General features: G+C 51.9%; 1 protein-coding gene across 7 annotated transcripts in view; it reads right to left on the bottom strand.

Moving 5' to 3' along the window:
* The window catches only part of NFATC2 (nuclear factor of activated T cells 2), a 133,366-nt gene that overhangs the window by 24,009 nt on the left and 82,827 nt on the right, over window positions 1-26,530 (bottom strand). For 5 of the 7 annotated variants that reach the window (XM_084777932.1, XM_084777931.1, XM_084777933.1 and 2 more), the window contains exons 6-9: window positions 25,608-25,748; window positions 9,008-9,063; window positions 8,393-8,519; window positions 5,815-6,510 (exon numbers count right to left, since the gene is read on the bottom strand). In XM_084777932.1, coding sequence (XP_084634058.1) covers window positions 5,815-6,510; window positions 8,393-8,519; window positions 9,008-9,063; window positions 25,608-25,748 — 1,020 coding nt within the window. Of the gene's footprint in view, window positions 1-5,814; window positions 6,511-8,392; window positions 8,520-9,007; window positions 9,064-20,802; window positions 21,510-25,607; window positions 25,749-26,530 lie in introns of those variants that run through there. The other 2 variants (XM_084777935.1, XM_084777934.1) reach the window with 2 other exon arrangements.

Here is a 26,530-nt window from a genome sequence, read left to right as displayed (position 1 = left end):
GACATGCTGCAGGCTCAGTTAAGTGGTCCACAAACAGTACCCCTTGCCAATTCTGTGGGTTTGTCTTACACAGGTGGGGTTTTCTGACTTTGGGACTTTCTAAGGAGCCTTTGCTGAATTGACAAGAGGAAGGATGAGAGGGATTCAGGCTGAGTCAACCTCACAGCTCTTCTTCCAAGCCCAGCATCCCCCTTGATGTCTGGGGTCTCTCTCCCTCCCACCCCAGCCAGAGTCCACTGGGATGATGATTTTGATGCTGCTGCTATTGGGGGTGGGGCAGAAAGATCTAACTAGTGTGACCTAAATTCTTTCCATGTTTGCAGATCCCTGTCAAAGACCCTACAGAGGGCTGGGGAGATGGTTCAGGGGGTAATGCACTTGTTGAGCAAGGGCGAAGACCTGAGTTCTAATCTCAGAGACCCACCTAAAAGCCAGGAGTGGTAGTACGTGCCTGTGATCCCAGCGTTCCTACAGCCAGATGGAAGGTGGACACAGAAAAGCTCCCAGGAGCTTGCAGTCAGACTACACAGCTAAGAACAACAGAGACCCCCATCTCCATAAAGGTGGAAGGTGAGGACACACACACACACACACACACACCCCTTTCCAGGAAGTTTTACAATATTCTTGAGACTTGGAGGCCACTTTCACCACAGAGGTGGGTACCCAGGCTAGACACCCAGGCAGGAAGCCCAAACAGAACCTCTAGACCCAATATACTCCAAAACGAGATGGGACCCATGAGCCAGAACTAGCCCTGCTTGTCATGGGATGGGTAGATAAGACATCCTGTCCTCCATGTCCAGGCCAGCCAATGATCTCGCAGTGCCTGTGCACAGGGGATGTGTGCTGCTCCTTTGGCAGAAGGTAAGGAATTGGGATCAGCATGATCACACACAGAATCCGCCCCCCTCCCCCCAGACGGATGTTCCCAAGGCGAATTACACTTGTCCCCGAGGGACCAGCATTAATTTGCTGTAAGGAAAAGGGTGAAAAAACACTTCACGTATTCACAGGTCGTCAATACCCAGTAGAGTGTTGTGGTACATAAACACAGTCTGTTTACGATGCCAGTATCCCATGACTCGGTGGCTAAGAAAACATAAAAAGTGGAAAAAGGACGGTGGTAGGAGCACTTGCCTCACACATAAAAAGGTTCAAGCCGAGTACCCACTCCCACACACAAAGCATTCGATGAAGATCCATGCTGTAATTTGGGGGTGATCCATGTGTGTGTGACACTACACTACTGATTTTGGGATGGGTGATACTATAGTTCACTATGTAAATATAGTGGAAAATATTCCCTTTTCATCCAGCTACGTCCTGTTCATGCATTTCCTATGAAGAATAAAAGCTGAAGCAGCTTTCAAACTGGTGTTTCCCACACCAGTAGATGCTGGCTCACGTGTGTGCATAGTATATATAAGCTGTCCCCCACAGGTCACCTCCAGGCTCCAGCAAGCACCAGACCACATCCTCTCTCCCAAGAAGGGAGAAACACATCAAGGATGTCTGTTGAGTCGGGGCCTCTGCTCCTTCTGCCCCCACAGTCCCCTTCTTGTGGCTAAGACCCAAGGGCATGCTCATGCCCCCCAGGGCCTGTGGTAGACTTGGTGGTGAGCTGGCCTGATGACCTCCAAACCACAGTTCAGCTGTGACATCCACACGGCTCCCAGGAGGAGTCACCACTATCGAGAGTCACTGGTGACAATCACTTCTGAGTCCACTCTGACATCACTCCCAAGGACCTACGCCTGAGCACAGAGCTCACAGACACCCTGGGTTCATACTGAGGAAGTGGTAGAGGTGACCTACACTGTTGCCCTACTTTGGCATTTCTATACGCCTCTCCAACAACCCAACTCAGGGAAAGATGCATACCTCAGCTCCATCTCCTTGCCAACTGTGTCTAAAATGAATGCAAATCCCAGGCAGGGCTCTGAGATACTCAGACTGCAGACCGTATTGAGCCTATGCATGCTCTGTGTTACCTAAATGTACACATCTGTGAAGACGCTTAATTTACAAACTGGACCATGGACACTGAACAAGGCCTTATAGGAAAAACCGCGTAGAACTATTTCTTTCCAGAATCTTCCATTTAATATTTTTTGGACTGAGGCTGATCGGGTACCTGAAACTGACGAATGAAATCCAAAGATAAGGGAGGTGACTTTAAATCTTTGGCCATCCTGGAAATGACACATGAACTTGACTCTCTCCTTCCAACTCTTGCCTCCCTAGAGTCAGTTTCTCAAAGGCAGCCAGAGCCATTGTCTTCAAGCCCCTGGAGAGGACTCCAAATGCCACCTGCTGTTGCCACTCCCTGAAATGCTCTTCCTTCAGCCCTTCCTGTGGCGACGCCTACCACCCCCAGCTGCCCTCCAGCTCCTGACCTGTGTGACATCCCTCATTTGCCATGATTCATGCTCTTAGCCATTGGCATGCACAGGTCTATGTATCCTTATATCTACATAACAAGCACAAGGCTTTGTTTCCTAGCCCTGCTTCCGCCCAATGTCCAGAGCAAGGCCTGGCTCAGGAGGCAGCCAGCAAATATGTGAAGGTCTGGCCATGAGTGGTGGGAGAGGTCAGAGGCCAAGGATGGAGGGGAAGGAAGGGTTGAGGGTAGGGAGAGCTGGAGAGGATGGAGAAGAGATGGGGAGGGACTCGGTTACTGGACCGGCTGCCCTGTGCAGCCTGAACGGCCCAGTCCAATCTGGGACTTCCGGAAGACAGACCCATTCCCGAAGGATCCATGAGTCAGGAGAAAGCAGGTCAGTGTTTACAGACCACATGTCAAGGGTCAAGGGTGAAAGAGGACCTATCATACCTGGGATGTCACACATTTCCCACTGCAAGGAAACTTTCGTAAGCATCTCTAACCATCAGAGTAGGAAAAGCAGGTGAGCTCTCAGCACAAGAAGGAACAGGCCTAGGAAGGCAAGAAGACACAGGAATACAGGCCAGAAGAGGGGCACATGGCAGGACACTTGGTCACCACCTCTGGAAGTACTGGGTGTAGAGCTCCTTGGATCCAGGGAAGTAGCAGAGCAAACCTCCAAGGCCAGTGTTTGCCTCTGTGCAGAGACCACGCCTGATGTCCACTGTCCCCAGACCACACTCTGCTGGTGTGCAGCCCATGTTCTGGGCAGCCAGCTCTGGCTCTAGGCGATGACAAAGGACCCCAAACCCAGTCACCCTCAGGCAGATGGAAGCATGCTTTGAGTCCACCTGTCTACAATAAACCCCAAACAACAGACCAAGACTTCAGAACCCCGGGTCACAGAGGAACGTGTAGGACTGTTCCTGGGGGCAAGACCAGGTCTCTCTGGAGGAGCCAGGACCTTGGCAACCAAGGGCTAAACTCTACCCCACCTCACCCCGGAATGCAGTAGGCCACACTGAGCAGAGCCTTGGCAACAGGGCCAGCCAAGCACCAAATATAAAGTGGCCAGTGATACCTTGCTGCCTTAGGAGCCCATGGCTCAGGCCCAGGGAAGACAAAGCAACAATGGGGAAACTTGAATATAGCATTTGAGGGACCAGTGCTGGACTTCAGAGCAGACCTGCTATGGGCCACACCTCCAAGGCTGGGGGCTAGCGGAGGTCGGAAGACCATGGGAATGGCTCTGCTTCAAATGTGTAACATCCTACTGACTAGGAAGTGCCAGGGCGCCTCCTGGTCTTACAGATTTTTAATGTCAACCAGGACAGTCAAGGTCACAACCCAACCTTTTCACTTTTTAATGCCCCAGAATGTCCCCTCAGGGGATTCTCTGCTATTACGAGACAGGGCAGACACTGTGAAGAAACACATGAAGATGCAATCATGTTCGGGGAGGGGTGCTCAGCCCGACACATCTGTGAGCCTGCCTGTCTCTAGAAGGCCACCTCTGGAGGCCCCACAGGGGCCCCACATCCAGCTACATCCTCTGGAGTATACGCCATCCCATTCGTGGATCTGTGGCTGTGGCAGACAGAGGTGACCTCCTCTGACCCACCAAGGTCACTCCCTCCAGTTCCATAGCTGAGGTGACTAGCTTTCATCTTTAATGCAAGATGGTGGACAAGGTGGGAGTGGGAGGGGCCTGCATATCTCTGCTCCCAGACACTAAACCAACCTCCCCAGAGGCTGCTGGGTAGTGCGTGCCCTGCTCAGACACTAAGCCCTAAAGTGCTTTGCCTCCAACGGGGCCAACCCTGCCCCCTCCACATGGAGTGAGGTTACAGTGGCAGGGGCAGGAGGGGGGGGATGGAGGGACTCTCGGAATTGCTACCATTAGGCTCTGTGGAGCTCTCTTCGCCCATGACCCTAATCAAACAGCAAGACTAGTTCTCACCTGAAGGTCTTATAGTCACGGAGCAGGGAGTCACTGCTGCACTTGACTGTCAGGCTCCAATTATTAACTGCTATTGGCTTGGTCTGTTTAGGCACACAGGGCAATGCTTTAGTTAAGCATCCCAAATGCCTTTGCTTGTAGAGATTTGGCTCTGGTTGACAGTTCTATCTGAGAGATGTCTCAGAGCATCCCTGTAACCAGGCTGGGCAAGCCTCTGAGCAAACTGACATGATTTCCTGTCACCCATATGTCTGCAATCAGTCCTAGGGTCCCCTGGTAACCATGGCAACTGTTCTAGATCACCCTGCCTTGCTTGGTCCCTGTTGGGCTCCTGGGAGTTAAACCGTCCCTGTTCTTTGTGTTTTCAGATACAGAGTACACAGCCCCAACCCCAAAATCCAAAATGTCCTGAAATCCAAAACTCGAGTATCAAAATGATTCCCAGAAATCTTCGAATTCTAGATTTCTCCAGATTTCAGATTTGGGGGTTAGGGATGACAAGACGGTAAGACCATGTTACAGAGCGTCCCCAGATCCAAACCACTCTTGGCTCTCAATGTTCTGGCTGTGGGATGCTCGACCAGGTATCCCGTGATACTGCCCATGACCTGCAGGCTGGAGCCAGAGGCAGGAGCAGCTGGCCACTCAGCGTTCCCTTCTCCGATTCAGAAATCTTCACCCCGGATTTCTTAGCTTCTGAAGCTTCAAAATGGAAGAGAAATCCCCTCTACCTACCCCACCCTCCCTACCTTCCGGGGACCCCTTGCTTATCCCAGAGCCCTGCCGTAGCTGCTCTGACGAGCTATGCCTCTGGCCAGGCTATGTGCCCACAAGCTGGGGGCACCACCATACAAAGCCCTTCTTCCATCCTTTTATTGGCCCCGCACCCCATCAGCTGAGCTCGCCCCAGCGGAAACCCATTGCTACCCTCCATCAATGGTCTCTGTGTCCTGGCAGCACGTGGCGGAGCTGCCCACAGCCCCTATTCATGTTCCTGATAGAGCCCCTTTCAAGGGCTGTGCTCCTTCCTCGCCCTCCACCCCTCTCTCCATACACAGAAGAGTGGGATTTTCCTCCGTGGGAAAGAAAGGGAGCTTCGTCTTCCTTGCTCTCTGCTTTCCTGCCCTCCATCTAAATCTGGCCAAGAAGAGGGAGAGTGAAAGCGGAGAAACAGACCCAGTTTATGACCTCAGAGGACCCTCTAGTGGCTAGAACTCCCTTCATTGGCTTTTTTTTCTCCTGAGTGGCGGGAGGGGACACCTACGACTGCCAGCGCCCATCCCCAAGCTCCCGCAGGGAGACTGTGCATGGGTGACACTAAAGGTTATCTTATTCTCTGCCTTCAAGTTAAAATGGAGATACTGAGGCCCAAGCAGGGGGCAGGGTTGACTGGGGCATATGGGGCCTTCTAGGATGGGGACATCGAGAGCACCTTCCTTGGGGACACTGAGGAAGCAAAGCTTCTTACCGTCATCCAGGTAGGTCTGGTCTAGGTTCTGTTCCTGTTTGACCGTCACTCCAGTGGGCAACGCTTCCTTCTGGTCACTGACTGGGGGTCCGTTTTTGGCAGCTCTTTGGTTCGGGGCAGTCTGTTGTTGGATGACTGTGGGGTAGGAGGCTGGGCTCAGCCTCTGACCTTGGTTGATGGGAGGTGGGCCAGGCCTGGCAGAGCTGGGGCCGAAGTTTTCACAGTACATGATGTGTTGGAACTCCTGGTGACCCCCACCACGAAGCTGCTGGTTGGTAGGTGAGTAGTGGATCACGGGCGAGGCCTGCTGGCTGGCTGAGGATGTGTGGGGCATGGTGGAGCCCTGGCCCTGGCCTTGAGAACCAGCGTGCACTAGCACAGAGCGGTGGGCGTCGGCCAGGCTCAAGGGTGCTGCCAGAAGGGTTGGCTGCTGGTAGCCCAGCAGGCCCGGACTCAGGCTCTTGCTCCTCTGGTAAAGGGCAGCTGCGGGGCTCTGCTGCTGGTAGCGGGCATCGGGAGATGAAAGCCCAGAGCGGAACTGTTGGCAGGGGGCCATGGTAGCCACAAGACAGGAGGGGGACTCAGCCAGCATCGGGTGCTGTGGGTAATACGGCTGGCTCCCCAGGCCCCCATGAGCAGGGCTGCAGATCAAAGAGGAATCATATTCATCGCTGGGCTCCGTCTTTATGGCAGGGACTGTGGGAGAGAGAAAAGCACAGGGCTGAGGCAGTCATGGCGACCCATGAATGTGTGTGAAGGTGAAGGGACAGTGATGGGGAGCCACCTGCTTTCAGAAGCCTAGAGTATAGAAGCATGGCTGTTCTGTCAGCCTCGGGCCACAAGATCCCCCTGGGGTTGTGACCAGGTGAAACTTGACCTTGGAATGCCCTTGAACTACAGTCTTTGCCAGCTGTGGATAGGTGGGGGTGTAGGCTCCCCTCTGCTGGAATCTGCACAGCCTTGTTCTTTGAGATGGGCGCCAAGAAGAGAAAGCTTGTGGTAACCCCACCTTGACCCATACGTCCCCACCATCTCCCTGTTGTGTTTCCTCCTGCAGGGCACTGTCCATCACAGCCAATGATGTTCAGTCTTCACTGTCAGCTTGACAGGGTCTCAGCCACACCTCTGGGTGTGACTATGAGGGGTCATTTCTATTTGGGGTGAGTGAAGACCCACCCTGAGCGAGGGCAGCAGCATCCCATGGGCTGGGGTCCTAGGCTGAATAAAAAAGGGGGAAGGGAGCGAGGCCGAAGCATTCACCTCTCTGCTCCCCGACTAAGGATGCAATGCCACTGATGAGCCATCTCACGCTCCTGCTGCCATGAAAGGCGGGACCCCTCAAAATAAACCCTTCACCCCTTACATTGCTTTTGTCAGGTATTGGTTATAGCAATGAGAAAATCAGCTATCATCCTTTCCAACACCGCCCCCCCACCCCTTAAGCATCCCCGGGACCAGGAGGGAAGGACAATTCCACAAATGGGTGGCAAAATCATCACAGAGTATGAGAGGGGAGGCCTCCTGAGAGTCAAGGGTTGGAGCGGGTGAGCAGGAGCCTAATTCTGACTCCAGGACTCCAGGATCATTTCTGAAAATGTCATTCAAAGGCCAGCATCTCAGTTCTGGACAGCTAGAGACCTGAGAGTTGGGCCTTGCTGCGGTCCTGTTGTACCAGCCAAGCACTGAGGCTCAGCCCAGGGAGGCCTTGCTGCTGCAGACGAGGGGGGAACACCGGAGAGCCGAGGTCACAACCTCCTTGCTGAAAGGGCTGCTACACGTGCAGACTTGCGCAAGGCCCTGCTGCCGCTCTAGGGCCCACAGAAGGAAGGCCACTTCTGCTCCTGACAGCATGTCACTTCGGTCCTCATAGGAATCACCCAAGCCTGCCATGCACCCTGCTGAAGCAGAGCCTACCAAGGCCTGATGTGTGGACCAGGGGACAGTGACACACTGGGGTTTTCAATTACAGGTTCACAGGCCAGCAAGCCTGTGCAAAACCCTAACCTATGGGTTGGCAGTGGGGACACGGGTTGGGGGGACTTTCCCAAGGGTGAATTTCTTTTTCTCAATTTATTTTGCACCCACTATAGTCACTGAACCCATCAGCTTGGGGTTTTTGGAGTTTTCACGAGAACCATGCTGGGAAGTTAGCTCCACGTTCTCTGGCCTACAGAATTTCATGAATGAGACCTTCTGGTCTGGCTGTGCCTCAAGTGACCTTCGCACCACCACCATGTGGGGACAGTCAGGGACCCTGAGGGTTCTAGAGCAGGTCCCACCTGAATGTGACCAAACCTAGGACAAGGAGGGGCAGCAAGAGACACCCGCTTCGCTGCCTGCAAATGCCCTTACCCACCACCAAGGAAGACATGGATGACAGTGGCAGTGGCAGCTGCCATCCGTGGCTCAGACAGGAACTACTCTTACAAGGACGTGCAGACCAGCGCAAGAGAAAACTGAGGCTCAGAGGAAGGGAGTCACTGTCCCCAGGTAACGCAGCTGGGAGCAGCTCTTGGGAGTCCTGAGCCCCTGGCCTGTGCTGCCTGTCAATTGAAGGCTATCAGGGAGAACATCTCACCTGGGTGGTAGGTAAAGTGCTGTGGCTGACTTCGTTTTCTTTTTCCGTTGATGACGTAGAAGTTCACTTTCATGGGTACGCGGATGTGCTTGTTCCGGTACTCGGGGATCTCAACAAAAAGCATGTTCTGGAAGGGAAGCGGCTGCCATGAACTTGACTGCAGGCAACGATGTGCCTGCCGCAGTCCTACCCAGATCCCCCAGGGTGTCTACCCAGGCCACCCTACGGCAGGCGGCGGTCTGGCTTGCTCCCTGCATTTATGGAGAAAATTGATCAAAGGGAATTTAACTTTTTATCTGGGCAAGGAAAGTTGATGTAGCAAAAGGTGTGAAGATGTCACTGTCACAAACCAGAGGACCTGGGGCTCCGTAAGTGACCCACTCACTAAGTTCAGCTTGTACTTGCTAGTAAGCTCAATGTGGAGGAGGAGGAGGGAGGGAGGGAAGGAGGGAGGAAGGGAGGGAGAGACGGAGAGAGACACAGGGAGGAGAGGAAGGGTAGGAAATGGGGAGGGGGAAAATAAAAAAGAAGGGAAGGAGAGAGGAAGTGGGGAAACAGGGGACAGTGGCCTCAGCGGGGACACTGAGCTCTCGGGTGGCTGGCGTGGGGGCTTACAGGCTGACTCTTGTCTTTATCCACCGTCGCTTCCATCTCCCAAATCTGCTGCCCATCTGGAAAAGACAAAAACAACAGCCTTTGAAGGAACAGTAGAAGCCAAAATGGAGTCCACCATGCCACATTCTCCCCCATATCCCTTTAGCGAGGTGTGTGTGTGTGTGTGTGTGTGTGTGTGTGTGTGTGTGTGTGTGTTAAAGAAAGACACAGAGAGAAGATAAATGTGTGTATGAGAGAATGTGTAGGTGTGAGAGAGTTGGGGTGTGTGTATGTATACGGGAGAGTGTGTGTGTGTGTGTGTGTGTCAGAGAGTTGTGTGTGTGAGAGAATGTGTGTGTATGAAAGAGAGAATGTGTATGCGTGAGTAAGAGAGGGAATGTGTGTGTGAGTTGTGTGTGAGAGCAAATATGTGTATAAGAGTTGTGTGTGAGAGAGAGAGACAGTTGTGTATGTGTGGGAAAGAGTTGTGTGGGTAAGGGAGAGAATGTGTGTGTGTAAGAGAGGGGTGTGTGTGTGTGTGTGTGAAAGAGAATGTGTGTGTGTGTATGTGTGTATGTGTGTGTGTGAGAGAGAGAGAGTGTGTGTGTTAGTTGTGTGTGTATAAGAGAAAATTGTATGTCCACATATTCTAAAGCTCCTTTGCCAGAGAGACTTGTGTCCCAGTAGGAAACAGCATTAGAACAGCAGAAACTTGAAGCAGCTGCAGATTCCACCCTCGGAATCTATTCCAATCCAAATGCCTGTTTCTCTTCCTTAAAATAAAGTCACCATTCTCCACGGCACCTGATTTTACATTTGTCTTTGCGGCACCTTTTGTCTGTTTCCAAATGGCCCTCAATCCCAAGGCTATCTCAGGAGCCTCAGTATGGTCCCGGCTTGTTCCCAATGTCCCCGTCATCTGCTGTCCCATTCTAAATCAGGACAGAACAGGTGGCCTGAGGGTGCCTGAGTCAGGGGTCACCAGGAGGTGAGAAAACCCCCGAGCCCACCCGCACCTTCACTGGGCTCCCACATGAGTCACGGTCGAGGGTGCGACGGCTCTGCTGAGCAGTAGCCTCTCTTTCTCAGGGGCAGAGGGCTGTTCATTCCCCCAGTCTAAGGCCAGCAAACAGGGCCAAACAAAACTCTTTATTTTCAAATTATAGGTTTCGCTCCTGACCACCTACACTGACCGCTAGGCAGTTTTCACTGAAACAAAACATTTCCATGAGAGCTTCCAGGGTGTTTGTGGAGCGCGAATGCTGAAGGATATTAAATGGTTTTATGAGAAAGGGAACATTCTCGAAGCTAGTAAATGCTTGGAAAATGCTGAGTCAAAGCCCAAGGGCTTCCTTGACTTAGTAGACTTCAGCGTGCTCACCACAGTGGGATGTGAGACAGAGAACACCCCAATATCTAGCCTCAGAACCCTGTCTCTTTCTGGAGCAAAGCTACTAGTGTCTGCTGTAATCACTTAGGCCTCCTAGCTCTGGGGGTTAGCCAGAGGGAGGTGGGCCGAGAGCAGTGTTTGAACTAACTGGCCTAGAAACAATCCCCACCCCCACCCCACCCCCACCCCAAAAATCCTGTAATTGCTACAGAACAAGTGCAATTGGAAGTTCTTACAATAAGAGATAAGCCACAACGCTTGGGAACAACCAAGGCTCCAGTCTTGGCCTGGGTTCAATGAGGTGTAGTTGTGAATTTGAGCTCTAACATCTACATAATATAGGTCAAGTATGGCCACACTAGTGCCTGTGACCCCAGTGATGCAGCGAGTAAATACAGAAGGGTCTCTGAGGCTCACCAGTGCCAGCATAGCTGTAGGGTCAGTGAGAGACCCCCAACTCAGAAATATAAGGTGGAATGCGATAGAATGGGACAGCCGAGGTCCTCCCCTGGCTGCTACTCTGGTACACACAGGCACATGTGCCCACGCATACATTACACCCCCAAAGTAAGATGGGGAATGATAGAGGATACGTAATGTCATATCACTTCTGGCCTTCGTATGCACACATAGATGCATGCACGTATACACAGACACACAGACACACAGACACACAGACACACACACACACACACACACACACACGACAACAGGGAGAGTCATTAGATCCCTGTGGAAAGAATCAGGTGACAGTCTTGGCTATCTACAGACCATATTGGGGGGGGGCAAGTAGCCATAATGAGATACACAAAAATGTTATCAGCTCTAATAGCTGCTGAGGGGCCAGGAGAATCACTCCAGGGCAGGAAAAATGGTGATCAAACAGACGCCAAAGTCATATGGCCCCACCTCAGAAAAATCCAGCTCTGCAGTGTGAAAAGGCCAAGACAAATCTGGTCAGGGTTACCCTCTCTTTCACGTCAGTCAGACGGACCCAACGTCATTGGTAGAGACCCGAGCTACACAGCTAGGTCTGTGGGCTCCAGCCTTGATCACTGACAGGAGAGTGAATGCTGAGCCAGAAGCCCATATAGGGAACAGTGAGGGGTCCCCCTCCTGTCCAGCCTTTCACTGCCTGAGGTGAATAGCTCATGAACCTCAACTGCTTTGAGGAGCACTTAGGAGGCTGAGACAGGGGCCAGTGGGCTACAGAGTAACTCTCAAGAAATAGGAAGAAAGAAAGAAAGAAAGAAAGAAAGAAAGAAAGAAAGAAAGAAAAGGAAGGGGAGGGATACAGTTGGTTGGGTTTCCAAAGCTCATCCTTGGAGGACACAGAATTCCTTGAAGAACTGTCAAGATGTTGAACTGGGACCACAGGCTTCCAGCCCAGCTTCCATCCTTGATCTGTGGCAGAGAAAATACTGATGTGCGAAACGGCAGAGCTCACGGAAGGGTATCACCATGGGCTGCGGCAGATAATTCTGTGGGTCTATGCCCCTAGAAAAGGACAGAGTCTTCACCCTCTCACTGATGGGTGCGGCTACCCAATGAGGTGCTGCCAATCGGAGCTCGAGTGAAAATGAGTCAGTTTAGAACCATCAGAAGCAGAACCTAAGGCTTCAAGGAAGTTTGTGTAGAGGCACAAGCTGTTAGTGACACTCCAACCCAACCTAACAGCAAGAGAGGCAGAGGCTTCAAGGGGAGCGGCAGAGGAAGGTGGCCACTCTGCGATGCCGGGAAAGGGTCGGTAGGCAGGACTTGCAGTCACTCCCACTGCAACGACAGGTTCATGGACCTCTCTCGCAAACCCTTCTTGCCTCCTGTGCTCCTGGACACTGTCACAGCTCTGCCATGGCCCTGAAGGGTCCTGTATACCTCAGCTCCTGCCTGGCTGTCCCAAGCATTATTCTTTTCTCTTTGGTTTTTTCCAAGACAGGGTTTTTCTGTGTGGCCTTGACTGTCCTGGGCTCATTTTGTAAGCCAGGCTGGCCTCAAATTCACAGAAGTCCTCCTGCCTCGGCCTCTCTGAGTGCTGAGATTATAGGCATGCACCACTGTGCCCGGCTCCTAAGTACCATTCTTAACTAACTTTTAATACCTGCCCTGGTCCCAAAGTTTTTTTTGTCCTCAGATTCCAGCCTGCTCCTCCATATGCCACCCAGAAGGCACATCTGGCCTTTACTTCACTAGTTAAGTTAAGAGTCCCAGACAGAGAAGAGAGTCACTAGCTAGGGTCACAGGGCTTGCAGACTGGAGCTGGCAGGATCAGGCAGCTTTGGGGGGGTCCCCCCCCCATGCAGTCCATACCCCAGCTCCTGTTCTTGTTCTTGTTCTTGTTTTTTTGAGATAGGGTTTCTCTGTGTAGCCTTGACTGTCCTGGACTTGCTTTGAGGACCAGGCTGGCCTCGAACTCACAGCGATCTGCCTGCCTCTGCCTCCTGAGTGCTGGGATTAAAGGCATGCGCCACCACTGCCCGGCTCAGCTCCTGCTTTTAAGACTTGGGTTTCCTGAGGATGCTGCTGTGCAAAGCAGGGCCCTCTGGAGGTGCCCAGGTAAGGACTGTGGGAAGAACATGGGTGCAGGACGAAGTGTGTGCCCATTCCAGTGCTCTGGCAGGCCCATAAGACACACTGCCTAGGATGCTTTTCAGAAATGCCCTGTGACGCTGCCAACTCTCTGACCCTTGTGGCACTCAGCCATTTTATTCCAAACTTCGCAACAACAGACCTGGTCTGAAATCCTTGCTTCCCCTCTTTAGCTGTGTGGCCTTGGATAAGATGCTATGTCTCTCTGTCTCCAATTTAAAACACGAGGGTGTTAGAGCATTTACATCTCTTAGTGAGCGCATAGATCAAACCAAGTAGCAGGCTCCAGCATTGTGTAAGAGCGTGGTGGAGTCGAGGCTGTTCAATGCTGGAGCCCCAGGTTATTTGAGCACAGGCACGTATCTCAGCATGAGTAAAAACCCTAAATGCACACATTTTAAAGTCAGAGCCTAACAGGAATCCTCTGTTTGCAATTATGAACATCTACCTGCAGGGCACAGCTGGAATCTACAAAGGGATGGTGTTGAGGTGGGGTCTCTTACAGGAGATGGCAGCATAGCTCCCTGTTGCTTTGCTTTGAAAAATGGGTCTTTTTGGAGGACCAGAAAGACAGCTCAGTGGTTGGAAGTACTCACTGTTCTTGCAGAGGAGCCAGGTTCCATTACCAGCACCCACATGGCAGCACACAACTGCCTGTGACTCCAGCTCCAGGGGACCCAACACCCTCTTCTGGCCTCTGTGGGTACTGCACTCACATGGTGTACATACACAGACTTAAAAATATATAATCCTAATGGGTCTTTTCAAGGGCTGTAATCTCAGCTCTTGGGAAGCTAAGGTAGGAGGATTTGGAGGGAGGTGAAGAGAGAAAACAAGAAGGAGGAGGGAGGAGGAAGAGGAGAAGAAGAGGAGGAGAAGGAGGAGGAGGAAGAGGAAGAAGAAGAGGAAAAAGAAGAGAGAAGGCTGTATACAAATGGAAATGCAGCTAGCAATGACCAAAGCCAACTAAAGCCAGGGTCTCCCTTCTGCCTTTTGACCCTTCAGGCCCCAGAGGCTCAAGGTGCAGGAGCTCAGGGCCCCAGCCTGGCTATGCCTGCTCACAGAGCCTGTACTCAGTTCTGAGCAGCACAGCTAGCACCCCAGCAGGAAGTGAAAGCTGGCCTCAGTCATCTTCCCTATTTAGCCTTATTACCCAGAAGGCTCACTCTGAGGCTGGGCTCTAAAGAAAGTGTGTGGTTTGCTATGGGTCTCCGCACCATGCTTTTTTAGCTCCCTGCACATCACACTCAAAGATACTCAAGTCCTCAGGGCCATGGGGGCACTGATGTTATCCCTACTCTCTGAGCATTGCTCAATGCCTTCTAAACGAGCCCCCAGATGCTTCCTTAAGGCTCACTTCACTCTGACCAGGTTCAAGTCCTTCCTGCAGCCAGCACTAACTGCCTGTGAGGTCTTCAAGTGGGAGCTAAACTAAACCTCTCTGTGTTTTAGTTTCCTCCAAGAATCAGGCTGAGTATTAAAATAGGCAGTTTCAAAAAATTGCTCATCCAAAAGCTCAGGCCACTATGGGTGTCACTGCCATTCTGCTTTAGAACCTGGGGTCTCACGCTTGCCTCTAGGGAAGGAGAATTGGTTGGGTCCCTGTTTCAGGCTTTGGGGGCTAGAGTCTCATTATGGTGCATTCTTTGCTCGATGCATACAATGGTCACAGAAGGAACCCACAGACAAGAGCTGGCTGAATCCATCATGGCAGCCTGTGGCCAATAAAGAATGGACAAGTGGATGGATCGACGGGTGGGTGTATAGACTGACGAAGAGTAAGTGGATGGATGAGTGCATGGATTGATAAGTAGGAGGACGGACAGATGTATGGATTGGTGGGCGGATGATAGATAAATGCATGGGAGGGTGAGTGAGCTGATGTAGAGGGATGGGCTGTGGGTGGATGGATGGATGGATGGATGGATGGATGGACGGACGGACAGGTAGATATCAGTTATGCCGATACTGGGAAGTCCTTGGAATAAGGCAGATATGTATTTTCCTAACTTAAAACCACACTTGTTTTATTAAGAAGCAACCTGGCTTGGGACCTACAGACCAATATGTGTGCCATGAGGCCATCTTGTGAGTCTATAAACATGGCTGCATGGACTTAGGCAACTACAGACACGGGAATGCTGTGGTTCCAGTATTTGATGGACAGAAGCAGGAGGCTGTGAGTTCTAGACCAGTCTAACCTATATAGCTGGACCCCCGTCTCAAAGTAACAGAGTAAAAATGGCAGGGAGCCTAAGTCAAAGCCACGCCCAGGCCACGCCTATGGCTGGGCTAGCTAGCTGAGGAGAAATGTGGCAACACCCTCCTATTTCCTCTCACTTATTCAAGACTCGTGGAATACGATTCTGGCTCTAACCTACTTGCGCTTTAATTTTTTTTTTTTTAACCAAGACAAGAACTCATGTAACTTGGGATGGCTTCCAACTCTGTACGTAACTGAAGATGACCCTGAGCTCCTGATTCTCCTGCCTCCTCCAGTGTGCTAGGGTTGCAGGCTGTGCTGGAGATGAAACCCAAGGCCTTGCTCAAACTAGATGAGTTCTCTACCAACTGAGCTACATGCATTCCCAGGCCCTTTACCTTTTTTTTTTTCCAATTAAAAACAGTTTTTCTTAGGAAAAAATAAATACATCAACTCCTTGCTTATCTGCCTATCCACAGGCACCCTTGGGGCCACAATCACAGTAGCTGGATGCTGGACACATACATACACTGGCCCAGATCAGATGTTGCTCACACTGTAGACCCTGTTCAGGCTAGGGACAGGGATGAGCATCTTCGTGCCCTCCAGGGGTTACCCAGACTGGGAGGCAGGACCTGGCCTCTCACTAGAACTCATGACAGAGACCAATGGTCTTCACTCCCTTGGAATGGGGACCCTGCCTCTGCTCCCTGTCCGTTCTGGTCCACATAGCCACCTCACTTGTGCCCCCCCTGCTCCCCATGGCTCTCAGAACCACCTAGACTTCTCCAACCTTCATGCCACAGCTGCCGTAGCTCCAGTCATGGAAAGAACTGGGAAAGGAGCAGGAAAGGTAGGGGGAGCAAATAAAAAATCATACAAAATTCATGCATTTACCCCCTCCAAGGTACTATCAGGGCCTCAGCCCAGCATCTTGCACTCCCCAGTTCCCAACCCCACTCAGGTCTTGAGCTCACGTACACCAGCTCCTGTGGAACAGACCCCAGAGGACACAGTACATGGCTGCCATTCCAAGTTGAAATAATAAAAAAAAAAAACTGGTCTTTGGAACAGATATTTGGGGGAAACTCCCTTGATCTGAAGAGAACAGGACTTGGCGGCCAGCACAGAGGGGGGGCCTTCCAACCTTAGTCAGAGGGGGGAAAGGAGCCAGGAGTTTTGGGAAAAGAGGCTGGGGATAGAAGAACATTAGCAAGACTGTAAGGAAAGGTGGGAGTGAGAGGCTCAGCTCAGCAGACACCACAGGCTTTGGGTATCCTCACTGGGCAATCTTAGCAGGGTGCACAGAGGAAGGAAAGGCATGATGGAGGGAAGGACAAATGAATGGATGAAGGGAGGGATGAAAGGAGGAGTGGGGGGATGGAGGCAGGAAGGGCTAGTTGGGGGCTAGAGAGAGGGAGGCAGGATGGAGGGATGGATGGGTGAGTAGGTAGATGGATGGATGGATGGATGGATGGATGGACGGATGCATGGGTGGATGGATGGATGGATGGATGGATGAATGGACGGATACATGGATGGATGGATGGATGGATGGATGGATGGATGGATGGATGGACGGACGGATACATGGATGGATGGATGGATGGATGGATGGATGGATGGATGGATGGACGGACGGATACATGGATGGATGGATGGATGGATGCATGGATGGGTGCGTGGACAGATGCATTGATGGCTGTGTGGATGGATGAGGATACATGGGTGGACAGATGCACGGATGCGTAGATAAACAGATGGACAGGACTGGGGATAGTGCTTGGTTGGTAGAGTGATTGCCTATTGTGCACAGGTCCTGGGTACTGATACCTAGTCCGTCATGAACTGGGCACAGTAGCACATGCCTGAAATCCTAGCACTCAGGAGGTAGAAGCAAAAGGATTAGAAGTTTAAAGTTCTCTTCAGCTACATAGTGAGCTCAGGGCTATCCTAAGTTACATGAGACCCTGTCTTAAACAAGCAAACAAAACAGATGGGCAGAAGAAGAGAGAAATGGGGGAGGAGAAAAGAGGGAGGAGGGAGAGAGGGAGGGAAGGAGGAAGGGAGCTGTGTTAGACACGCAGACCTGTGACTCTATGTCTTCTGGCAGCTCAGAAGGGCAAGGGAGGGGCTCACAGGAAGCAGCAGGCCTGGGGAAGGAGGCTGAGCCCCAACTGTCGCCTGGAAGAGCAGATGGTGTCATCAATCCCAGGAGGAGCCAGCCAGCTTTCAGAAGGAAGGAAAACAGAGGCAGCACTTGGGCCTGAGCTGCTGCTGGACTGGAGTGTGTGTGGAGGAGATCCAAGTGTCAGTTCACGTAGGAAAGCAGGCCCGAGGCAGCCCTCAGGGCCCTGCCCTCAAGCGCTATCTAAACAAAGGATGCTGACGTCATTTCGGCCTGGGCTTTATGATGGCTAAGGAGAGTAAAGTGGGTCCTTCCTAGAACGTGGCAGTCAGGGAGGTCAGGGATGTTCCCTTGGGTAGGCTCTTATGGTGACAGGAAAGCTGAGGCTGACTTACACAGATCTGTAGAGAATCCACTGGATTCCTACACCAAGTCTCTCTCCTGACCCCACTGGCTCAGAGGGGCTCATCCCAGGCCAGTATGGCAGTGCCTCGCCCATTTCTCAGGATGTGCTCGCCTCTCCTCTTCCTGTCTGTGCTTGAGGATCATCTGAGAGATCTTAAAACAGTAACGAAGCCGGGTGTGGTGGCGCACGCCTTTAATCCCAGCGCCTGGGAGGCAGAGGCAGGCAGATTGCTGTGAGTTCAGGGCCAGCCTGGTCTAGAAAGTGAGTCCAGGACAGCCAAGATAACATAGAGAAACCCTGTCTTGAAAAATCAAACAAACAAAAAGACCCCAAACCCCTCAAACAAAGCAAAACAAAACAAAAAACCCAAAACAAACAAATAAAAAACCAGTAACGAGATCACATGTTCCACTGGAAACCTCCAACTCTCTACTTACTGCCTTGGGGACAAAACCGAACTCCTCTCCATGCCTACAGGCCACAGAAGAGATGTCTCTCTCTGGTGCTCCTTACTCTATTGTCCACTGTGCCCATCCCCATCACAGCCCGGGATCCTGGACAGATCCTCTGGTCTGAGACACTTCTCTACAGTGCCTGCATTCTTTGTCCCCCTGCCTGCCCCGCCCCCCCCCCATAAGGCTCTGCTCAAAGCCATCTCTTCTGGAAAGTTCCTTTCTGATCTCTACGCCTAGTTTGCAGATTTCATCAATGAAAGCAGGGGCTGTCTAGTCACACTCGGACCTCAGAACACCAAATTCCACTTCCCACAAACATGTGTGCTCCTTTCTTTGTTGCTGCCTGGGATGCAGGCCTGAGAGCAGCTCGTGGCTTGTCTGAAGATCACAGCAAGCAAGCGCCTGCATCCCCCAGCTCTGCTGCAGACTCCGTGCCCTGCTCATAAACAAGCCCAAAGTGCTCCACCCCCACAAGGCAGGCACTTTATCTGTCATGCCTCTCTTGACACACAGTAGATGCTCAATAAATACCCTGAGGTGGATGTGGAAGCCCTGGGGCGGGGTGGGCCAAGTGAGTGGCTGTCAACCTTCCATAGAGGCCTTGAGCTCTGTTTCATCCCCACCCCTCCTGCAGCCTCTGTTCTCAGAGCTGAGCATCATCTACAGACAACAGCAGCGGGCTGCAGACACCAGGAGCTCTGGGAACCAGGAAACTGGGGTTTGGGGCCCTGCCCTCCACTGTCACCTCAAGGAAGTCTGTGGACTGCTGTGTGACTCAGCACCTCCATCCGTGGTGGGGGAAGGGAAGGAGCTGCCATCACCCCAGCTCTGCTTGGCCAGGCTCAGAAGTCTGAAGGGTCTCCACGTGAAACGGGGACACCGTCCACTGTGCCGGGAGGGATGTTTCTGATAGCCAAGGAAGCAATGGGCCTTGCCTTGTAGTCCCCATGTGGAGAGATCAGAACTAGCCCAGGAGGGGCGGCTGATGCCTCCAGTGCACCCACTGTATGCCTGTATGTGCAGTCCTTACCCCCTGTTCATGTTAAAACACCACTGACCCTGTTTTGGAGTTGGGGAAACTGAGTCCTGAAGAACATAACGGAGGGCATATTGGGGATTTTGATGGCCACTCTGAAGCCACTGACCAGAAAGGCGCTCACAGAGGCTGTTGGTGCCAGGGACAGGTTTTTCTTTCTTTCTTTCTTATTATGTGCTTTCCATTTTTTATGGTTTTGGACAGGGTATTATGGAGCCCTAGGGGGCCAAGAGCTGGCTTTTATAGCTAAGGGTGGTCTCGAACTTCTGATCTTCTCACCTCCAACCTCCACCTTCCAAGGGCTGGCAGTACCGACAAGCACCGCCGTGCCTGGATTTAAAGACTAGCTGGGGAGAGAACCCACGGCTGCGTGAGTGCTAGGCAAGCGCCCTCCCAGCCTAGTGTCATCTGGTTCCCTCTTCCCAAGCCCTGGGATAAGAGGCATCTGCCGCTGCCAGTTTCTAAGGGTGCAAACACTTTGACTCAAGTTAACCAGGAAACTCCTTCCTCCTTGGCCTCTTTCCAAGATTCCACACAGAATGCGGATGAGCCACGAGGATGCTTGGGCAAGGATGCCTATCAGAGAAAGTGGTCCAGGAGTAAGCCTAGGCGAGAGGAAACTACCTCAAGAGACTGGTCTATGCAAGGAGGCAGGAGCTCAGGCACACACTCAGCCATCCAAAAATAAAATGCTTTCTGTCTCCGGCGAGGCTTCGGGATTGCTGTCTGGCCTCTGTCTTTGGAGGGGGTTGAGAGAGGGTATGACAGCGGCCTCAGTGAGTCACTGAGGGCAAAGGTCCCCTGAGCCTTAGTCATGCCATCCAGCCTGGAGTCAGTACTGTTCACAGAAGCCCACCCAGGCCCCAAGAAGCCACACCCCAAGGAGAGAAACAGGTCCAGGAGAGGCTGTTGATAAGGTACCTTGAATTGCCTCATCACTCTCATTCATGGAAAAGTACTTATTGAGCAAAAATGTTTCAAAATGTATTTTAAGCACATACATGATTCTATTTATTAAACAAAGCCTAAAACGATATCTGCTTTGGGAACCTGGGAGTAATAAAGTGAGTCACGCTGGCCTCGGTGACTCAGTGGGAAAGAGGGAATTCCACCGCCTACGCCTCCTCTTGAAAAAAAAAAATCAATTTGCCTTCCCGACAGGTGATGGGAGCCTCTGCCATCAGACTGAGCCAAGAAAACCATCCAACAAAACAAGAAACCCGCTTCAAAAAATTTTACTTGTAGAGCTGAGTAATTTGATGTGGGCCTGTGTCCAGCCTACGCCCCCGCGGGACACAGAGAGCCCGGGAGTGGCTTGGCCAGGGCCAGGGGCCTGAATTAAGAAGGACTTACCAGCTGAAGAATTCCAAAACCCTGTGTCACATGGAGGAACCTTCCAAAACATTGGCTCACACCAGCCACGAGAGTCACTTGGTGCCATGGTAACCCTGTCTCCTCAACCACACCGCTTGTGTTTTTGTGTCCTTAGATTTTTTCCTGTTTTGCAATGTTTTGCTGGGACCCCCGACTCTGCTCGAGGCCAGGGGCCAGGGGCCAGGGTTCCCAGAGAGGGCAAGAACAGCCTGGCCTCCCAGCCTGACCTTCCCTGGAAGGCTATGCATCTTTTATTTTGCAGAACACACAGAAACAGAAATCCCTGGTCATTCCCTTGACTTCTCTTTGACATGACAGGAGAAATCTTTCCAGCTCAGGCAAATGGCACTCCAGGGTTCCAGATCTTTCTCCAGTTGGGGATAACCCAGAGTCCCCGGTTTGATATCTTTGAACCCCAGTCAACTTGTCTGGGAAATGGGGATAGTGCACACACTTCCCAAGGCTGGAGGGACAATAAAGAAGGACGCTGCTTTCCTTCGTCGTGACAGATGCTCAGAGACCATTTTAGAAGTTGAGAGTCCAGCAGCAAATAGCGAGTCCCTGCTCCCAAGGAACCAACAGTCCAGTGTGGGAAACCAAGTGGACCCAAGAGAAAGCAGATAGACAAACGGAACGCTGAGTGGCACTGTCAGTGGGACAGTAGGAGATGTGACACTGGGTTGCGGGTTGAGCCAGGAGGGTTTGAGCAAGAACACCTCTCAGGGGAAGCGACTTCCAAGTAAGAGGCGACACAGTGTGCGAGCACAGGGGAAGAGTGTTACATAGCCGACGGCGCATGCTAAGATCCTGAGGCAGGAAGAAGCACGGAGCATCTGAAGACAGAACAACGAGGGTTTCTCCACAGCCTGGAAAGCAGAGGGACAAGATGACCAGCTGAGAGCAGAGGGGTGGGCGAAGGCAGAGTCTCACGGGCCCCTGCAGGTCCTACAAGGGATTAAAAATAGGACCAAAACTCATAATAATTCTTATTATGACTGCTGCTATAAATAGAAGCACACTTTCCAAAACACAGGGCTCTCCTAACTCAAGCACCCTGCGGCCCCTCTCCTTGCTGTTTTTCCACCTCCTCAGCTGGTCTTTCTGGATGGGAGTGGAAAGTGCCAAGCTCGTTTTTTAGCGGACAGCTATAAAAAGCATGCTGAGGCTCCCAGTGCCGATGACCAAACTCTGGGGCTAAGATTAGCCTGGAGCTGTCACCTTTCCTAATGGGAACAGCAGCTGGGATTCCCCTGCCTTGGAAAACTTCGGCCGCCCCACCCTGCATGCAGCGCCTGCTGGCCAAGTGTCCATGGAGATGGGTACAGGGCCGGTTTTGGAAAAACCAACTTCAGCTACAGGGATCCCCCTTGCAGGAGGTGAACCCTCGGGGTCAAAAGAGCAGACTCTGTGCCTTGCAAACATAAAGGTAACCCCTGCTAGTGCTGAGAGGAGCACACAGCCCTCTCTCAGGGAAGCCCACTTCTTGGGGGATGCTTGGGATGCCTCTGAAGGCCCCACTGGTCCCTGAGATCCTGGCGTTGATGTGAAAGACTCTCCCCAATGAAACAGACAGTGTATCAACAGCTTGGCCGAAACTTGGTTCTCCACCACTACAACCTGGTTCAAGTCCGAGCTTTGGGGAAAGGGGAGGGGCTAAGAGCAAATCAACCCAGGTCTGAGTATTCATAGACCCTGGAGTCAGGCTGCCTGGACTTCAGGCTTATCCCTACCATGGGCCAGCTGTGTGATCTTCATGAAGTTGTCCAACCTCTCTGTGCTTAGTCTCAGCTCTAGAACTTTAGGGGAAGTGGCTTGTTTGGAAGGCCATCGGATTGGATCGTAAGCTAGGCAAGCACTTAAAACAGAGCGTGGCTCAGGACTAGTGGCTATCGCTTTTGAGTGTCTCTTGGCTTTCTGGGTGAGCGCCTGGTTTTGTTCTTCCCTTGCCAAGTGTAATGATAACAAAGGATAGGATGGGTTTATTCCACTTCCATCTTTTCATGGGGCGTCACAGAGGCAGGGGCTTGAGACAGCGGGTTGCCCAGCTCACGTCTGGTGAACAGTCTTAATGGGCTCAGCCCCGGGTGCAGATCCAAGCCCGTATGCCCTCCTCCCATTTTCTCAGCTCCCCAGAAGAGTAAATCACTTGCATTTGACCAAAAGAGTCCTTTCTCAGAGAGGTCTAGTAGTCTACCCAGGGTAGGATGGCAATAAAGTTCTGGTTGCTTTGATTTCTGCTGCTGTGATAAAATATTCTGATAAGAAGCAACACAGGAGAGAAAGGGTTTATTCAGCTTCGAAAGATGGGCCAGAGTCCATCATTTTGTGAAGGTCCCAGCTCGAGGCAGCTGGTCACCCAACATCCGTAATCAAGAACAGAAATACATGAGTACACCCGTGCTGCCTGTTTGCTTCTTATTTGCAAGGAGATTTTATTCACGCCTGTGCCTAGGGCATGGCACCACCCATAGTGGGCTGTATCTTCCCACATCAAGACAATTCTCCACAGATGCAGCAGTCGACCAGATCTAGACAATCCCTCATTAAACTCCCTTCCCAGGTGATTCCAGGTTGTGACGAGTTGACATTAAAAACAACCGTCACGCAGTCTGACCTCAAAGCCTGGGCTTGGGACCGTGCAGCTGGCAGTCCTTCTCCCACCTCCTAAGCTTGTCCAACCCAAACTCACACACAGACAACCTGGGCCTCACACAGGGAATGTGGCCAGAGCTCTGAGGAGGCCGGAGGGCCACCGAGACAACCATGAGTAATTAATAACCAAAAGCTGTGCTCTCAGGGCACGCGAATCCCATACGGCTGGCCCCACCTCCAGGTGCAGGACCGGCTCTTCAGTTTACAGAGGGAGGCAAAAACCATAGGCCCAGGGTGCATATTGTCTACAGGTGAGGGTCCTGGCCTTGACCATCAGGTTGAGGACACTGAGTTGGATGAGAAATTTGCCGTTATGATTATGCCCACTGGCTCACCTCACCTCATGATGAGGTCAAGGTGTGGGCGGGCCCAGGAAAGCAAGAGGGCTGAAGAGCAGCTAGAGCCAGCCAGTCGGCGCTCACGCATTCATTCAGCAAGCAGCTCAAAGCTATTGACCCAGACACCCGGAGCTGGCTGGCAGCCCCCAGAAGGAGGGACTCAGTAGGCTCTATCCTCCCATTTTTTTCTTAGATGCTCCTTCCTGCCAACACCAAGGCCCTGTCACCTTGGACATGAGTAACAAACATTGGTATCTTAGTAGTGTGGTGCCATGTTTCTCTTGTTGATATTAACAGCAGGCCTGATGATAGTGTCCAGACCCTGGAGAAGGAATGTTACCTGGGCATTTACAGTTCGTGTCAACCGCACGCTCGGGCATCTGCTAAGGCAGCCTATCGCCTCACTATGCTGTGATGGTTACCGTTGTCAACTTGGCAAGCCCTAGAGTCAACTGAGAGACGAGTCTCTGGGTGTGCCTGTGAGGGGTGAGCTATACAGGGTTAAACAAGGTCAGAAGACTCACCCCTAACCGCCTGACCAAATTAAAAGAAGAACTAGCCTTCCAGATTCTCTGCCTCCAAGCTGAAGGTGCAGTGTGACTCGCTGCTTGGTGACAGGCTGGACCCTGGAGCTGTGAGCCAAGGCAGCCCCATCCTTTAGCTGTTTTTGCTAAGGCGTCCATCACTGCGATGGGAAACGTAACTAACATGCATGCCCAGACCAAACAGAACCACGTCTCTTCCTGGGTTACGCAGTCTCAATAAAAAAAAAAAAAGGACTACATTAATAAGGTATGCATGTGCCACATCTGTTTATAGCCAGATTCTGATGACTATGGAGCATCGGCACAAACATTCATGCAACGGGAACATACAGACACAAAAAAATGTTTCCATGTAAGCAGAGAGAATCAGCCGCCGTCTCCAACCCCAGCTCCTGCTCCCCGCTCGGCATGAGCATCCAGTGGGCCACATGGTCATGATCCCCTCTTTGAGTCTTCCTAACACTCACTTCTGTTCTTTTCCCACCTTTCCCAGTGACCTTTAAGCCAACGATGCTGCTTGTCAGGGCAAACTGGACACTGCCTGCATCTCAGTCATCGGGACTTAGGTGGGAGAGTAAAGGATGCTGGGAACGTACTCCAATCACTGAAGGTCCCACCACTCATGCCCAGCAATAATGTCAACTGTGTCTGGGAAAGGATATGACCATAAGCCCCTCCCACCTGGGGACAGGGTATGTTGTCAGTTTTGCTGTCAGCTCCAACCCTAGTGTGTCTCCTGTTCCTGCTGCCACCTGGATACAAGTGCCTCAGAGCCCCCTACCTATTGCTCACCATCAAACCTCAGTCTTCTCACAGAGTTTGCTTTGCTGTCTTCCCGTTGCTGTGACAGTACTGGGGCTTCCCACACCTGCTTGCTGCGCTCACTGTCCCCACTGGAGGACATCCTGTGATTCATCTATTCGCAAGAGTCTAATGGAGACCTAAATGCTACCCTTAGCCAGGCTGCGCCGCTCCATCTAGACCCCATGGCCGTCCAATCCTAGACACTTTGCCTTTGATGGCCGAGGCCCTAGGTTTGTCTAAGGAGACCTGGAGTTTATCAGACCCAACACTCACATTTCCAAAAGGGGACCCCCATCCCCTGATCAGCGTCTTCCCACACTGCTCCCCGTATGCAACAGACCTCAGTGACAAAGCACCCACCTCACAACGACCCCCGGTCTTCCAGCACCCACTTCAGAGCTGCAAAGACTCAGTTTCCCTTCTTAATAACAGGAAAAGGGTTTTAGTTTTAATGTTTGGCTATGTGAGGAAAAATATCGAAACAAAAGCAAGGTTGATGAAAGGGGCCAAGTTCAGTCCATATGGAAACATTCGAGGACCAATTCAAGTGTGTCACCCACACCAACGGTGATCCGCATGGCTGTGGGTCACAGCGGGGTGAGCCAGAAGAACAGGAAGTTACCCCCGTGGGCCGGAATGTGGTGCAGGGCTCACTTCTGTCTGTCTCAGAGAACTGAGAGAGCACAAGAAAGCCACTGACTGACCTGTGGTCTTTTCCATGAACACAACCTTGGACTCGGCAGTGAAGTTCTGGCCTGTGAGGATCATCTGCTGGCCCCCGTAGACCAGGCAGCTGTCCACGTCTTGTCTTTCCACCATGGGCAGCTCGTGGGCAGAGCGCTGAGCTGAGGGCAAGAGAAAAAGAAACACCATGACCCAGAGAAATCGGCTCCAGAGTCGCAGCAGTGAGGGTGGGGTCGAAGACCGACGTGGGGATCTCCAAATGCCATATCCGTGGAAGAACCACAGGCCACGTGAGCCAATTTGCTCTAGTGGCACCCTGTTTGCAAGACTCCAGGGCAATGGCTGTCTTCCCTGCAGAAGAAACAGGAACAGGACAGAATGGGTCTTCATTCTCCTTTGTGCAGGGGTAGGCCCAGCTGAGCCTTCATTAAGGTCCCCGGTGCTCAAGTTGTCTCTTCCTTAGACTCTTCAACCCAGACTCACAGTCCATGTGAGCTTGGCGCACATCCAGAGGAAGTTTGTGGGTGATTCTGACCATAAGCTATTCACTCTAGGATCTGGCCCTTGACATCATTCTCCAGAAGTCCCCCTCCATCACTATGTTCCCACCAATTTCTAGAACTTCTAGAACATTCCATCTCTCTCTCTCTCTTTCTCTCTTTCTCTCTCTCTCTCTCTCTCTCTCTCTCTCTCTCTCTCTCTCTCTTTTCTCTCAGATAGACAGACAGACAGACGGATGGACAGACAGATGATGGATAGATGGATGGACGAACGAATGGACAGACAGACAGACAGAAAGACAGATAGATAGTATGTGCACACATGTGTGTATTTTCCTGAGGGCGGAACCCAGGTTATCAGGCATGCTAGGTAAGCGCTGTACCCCTAAGCACCACCTTGCTACCTCTTCTGCAAACTACCTCCTTTGAATGTCTGTACTCTC

Source organism: Acomys minous (genome assembly GCF_964271855.1).
Source record: "Acomys minous genome assembly, chromosome: 3".
Lineage (NCBI taxonomy): Eukaryota > Metazoa > Chordata > Mammalia > Rodentia > Muridae > Acomys > Acomys minous.
This window is presented reverse-complemented; position numbering and strand designations above follow the sequence as displayed.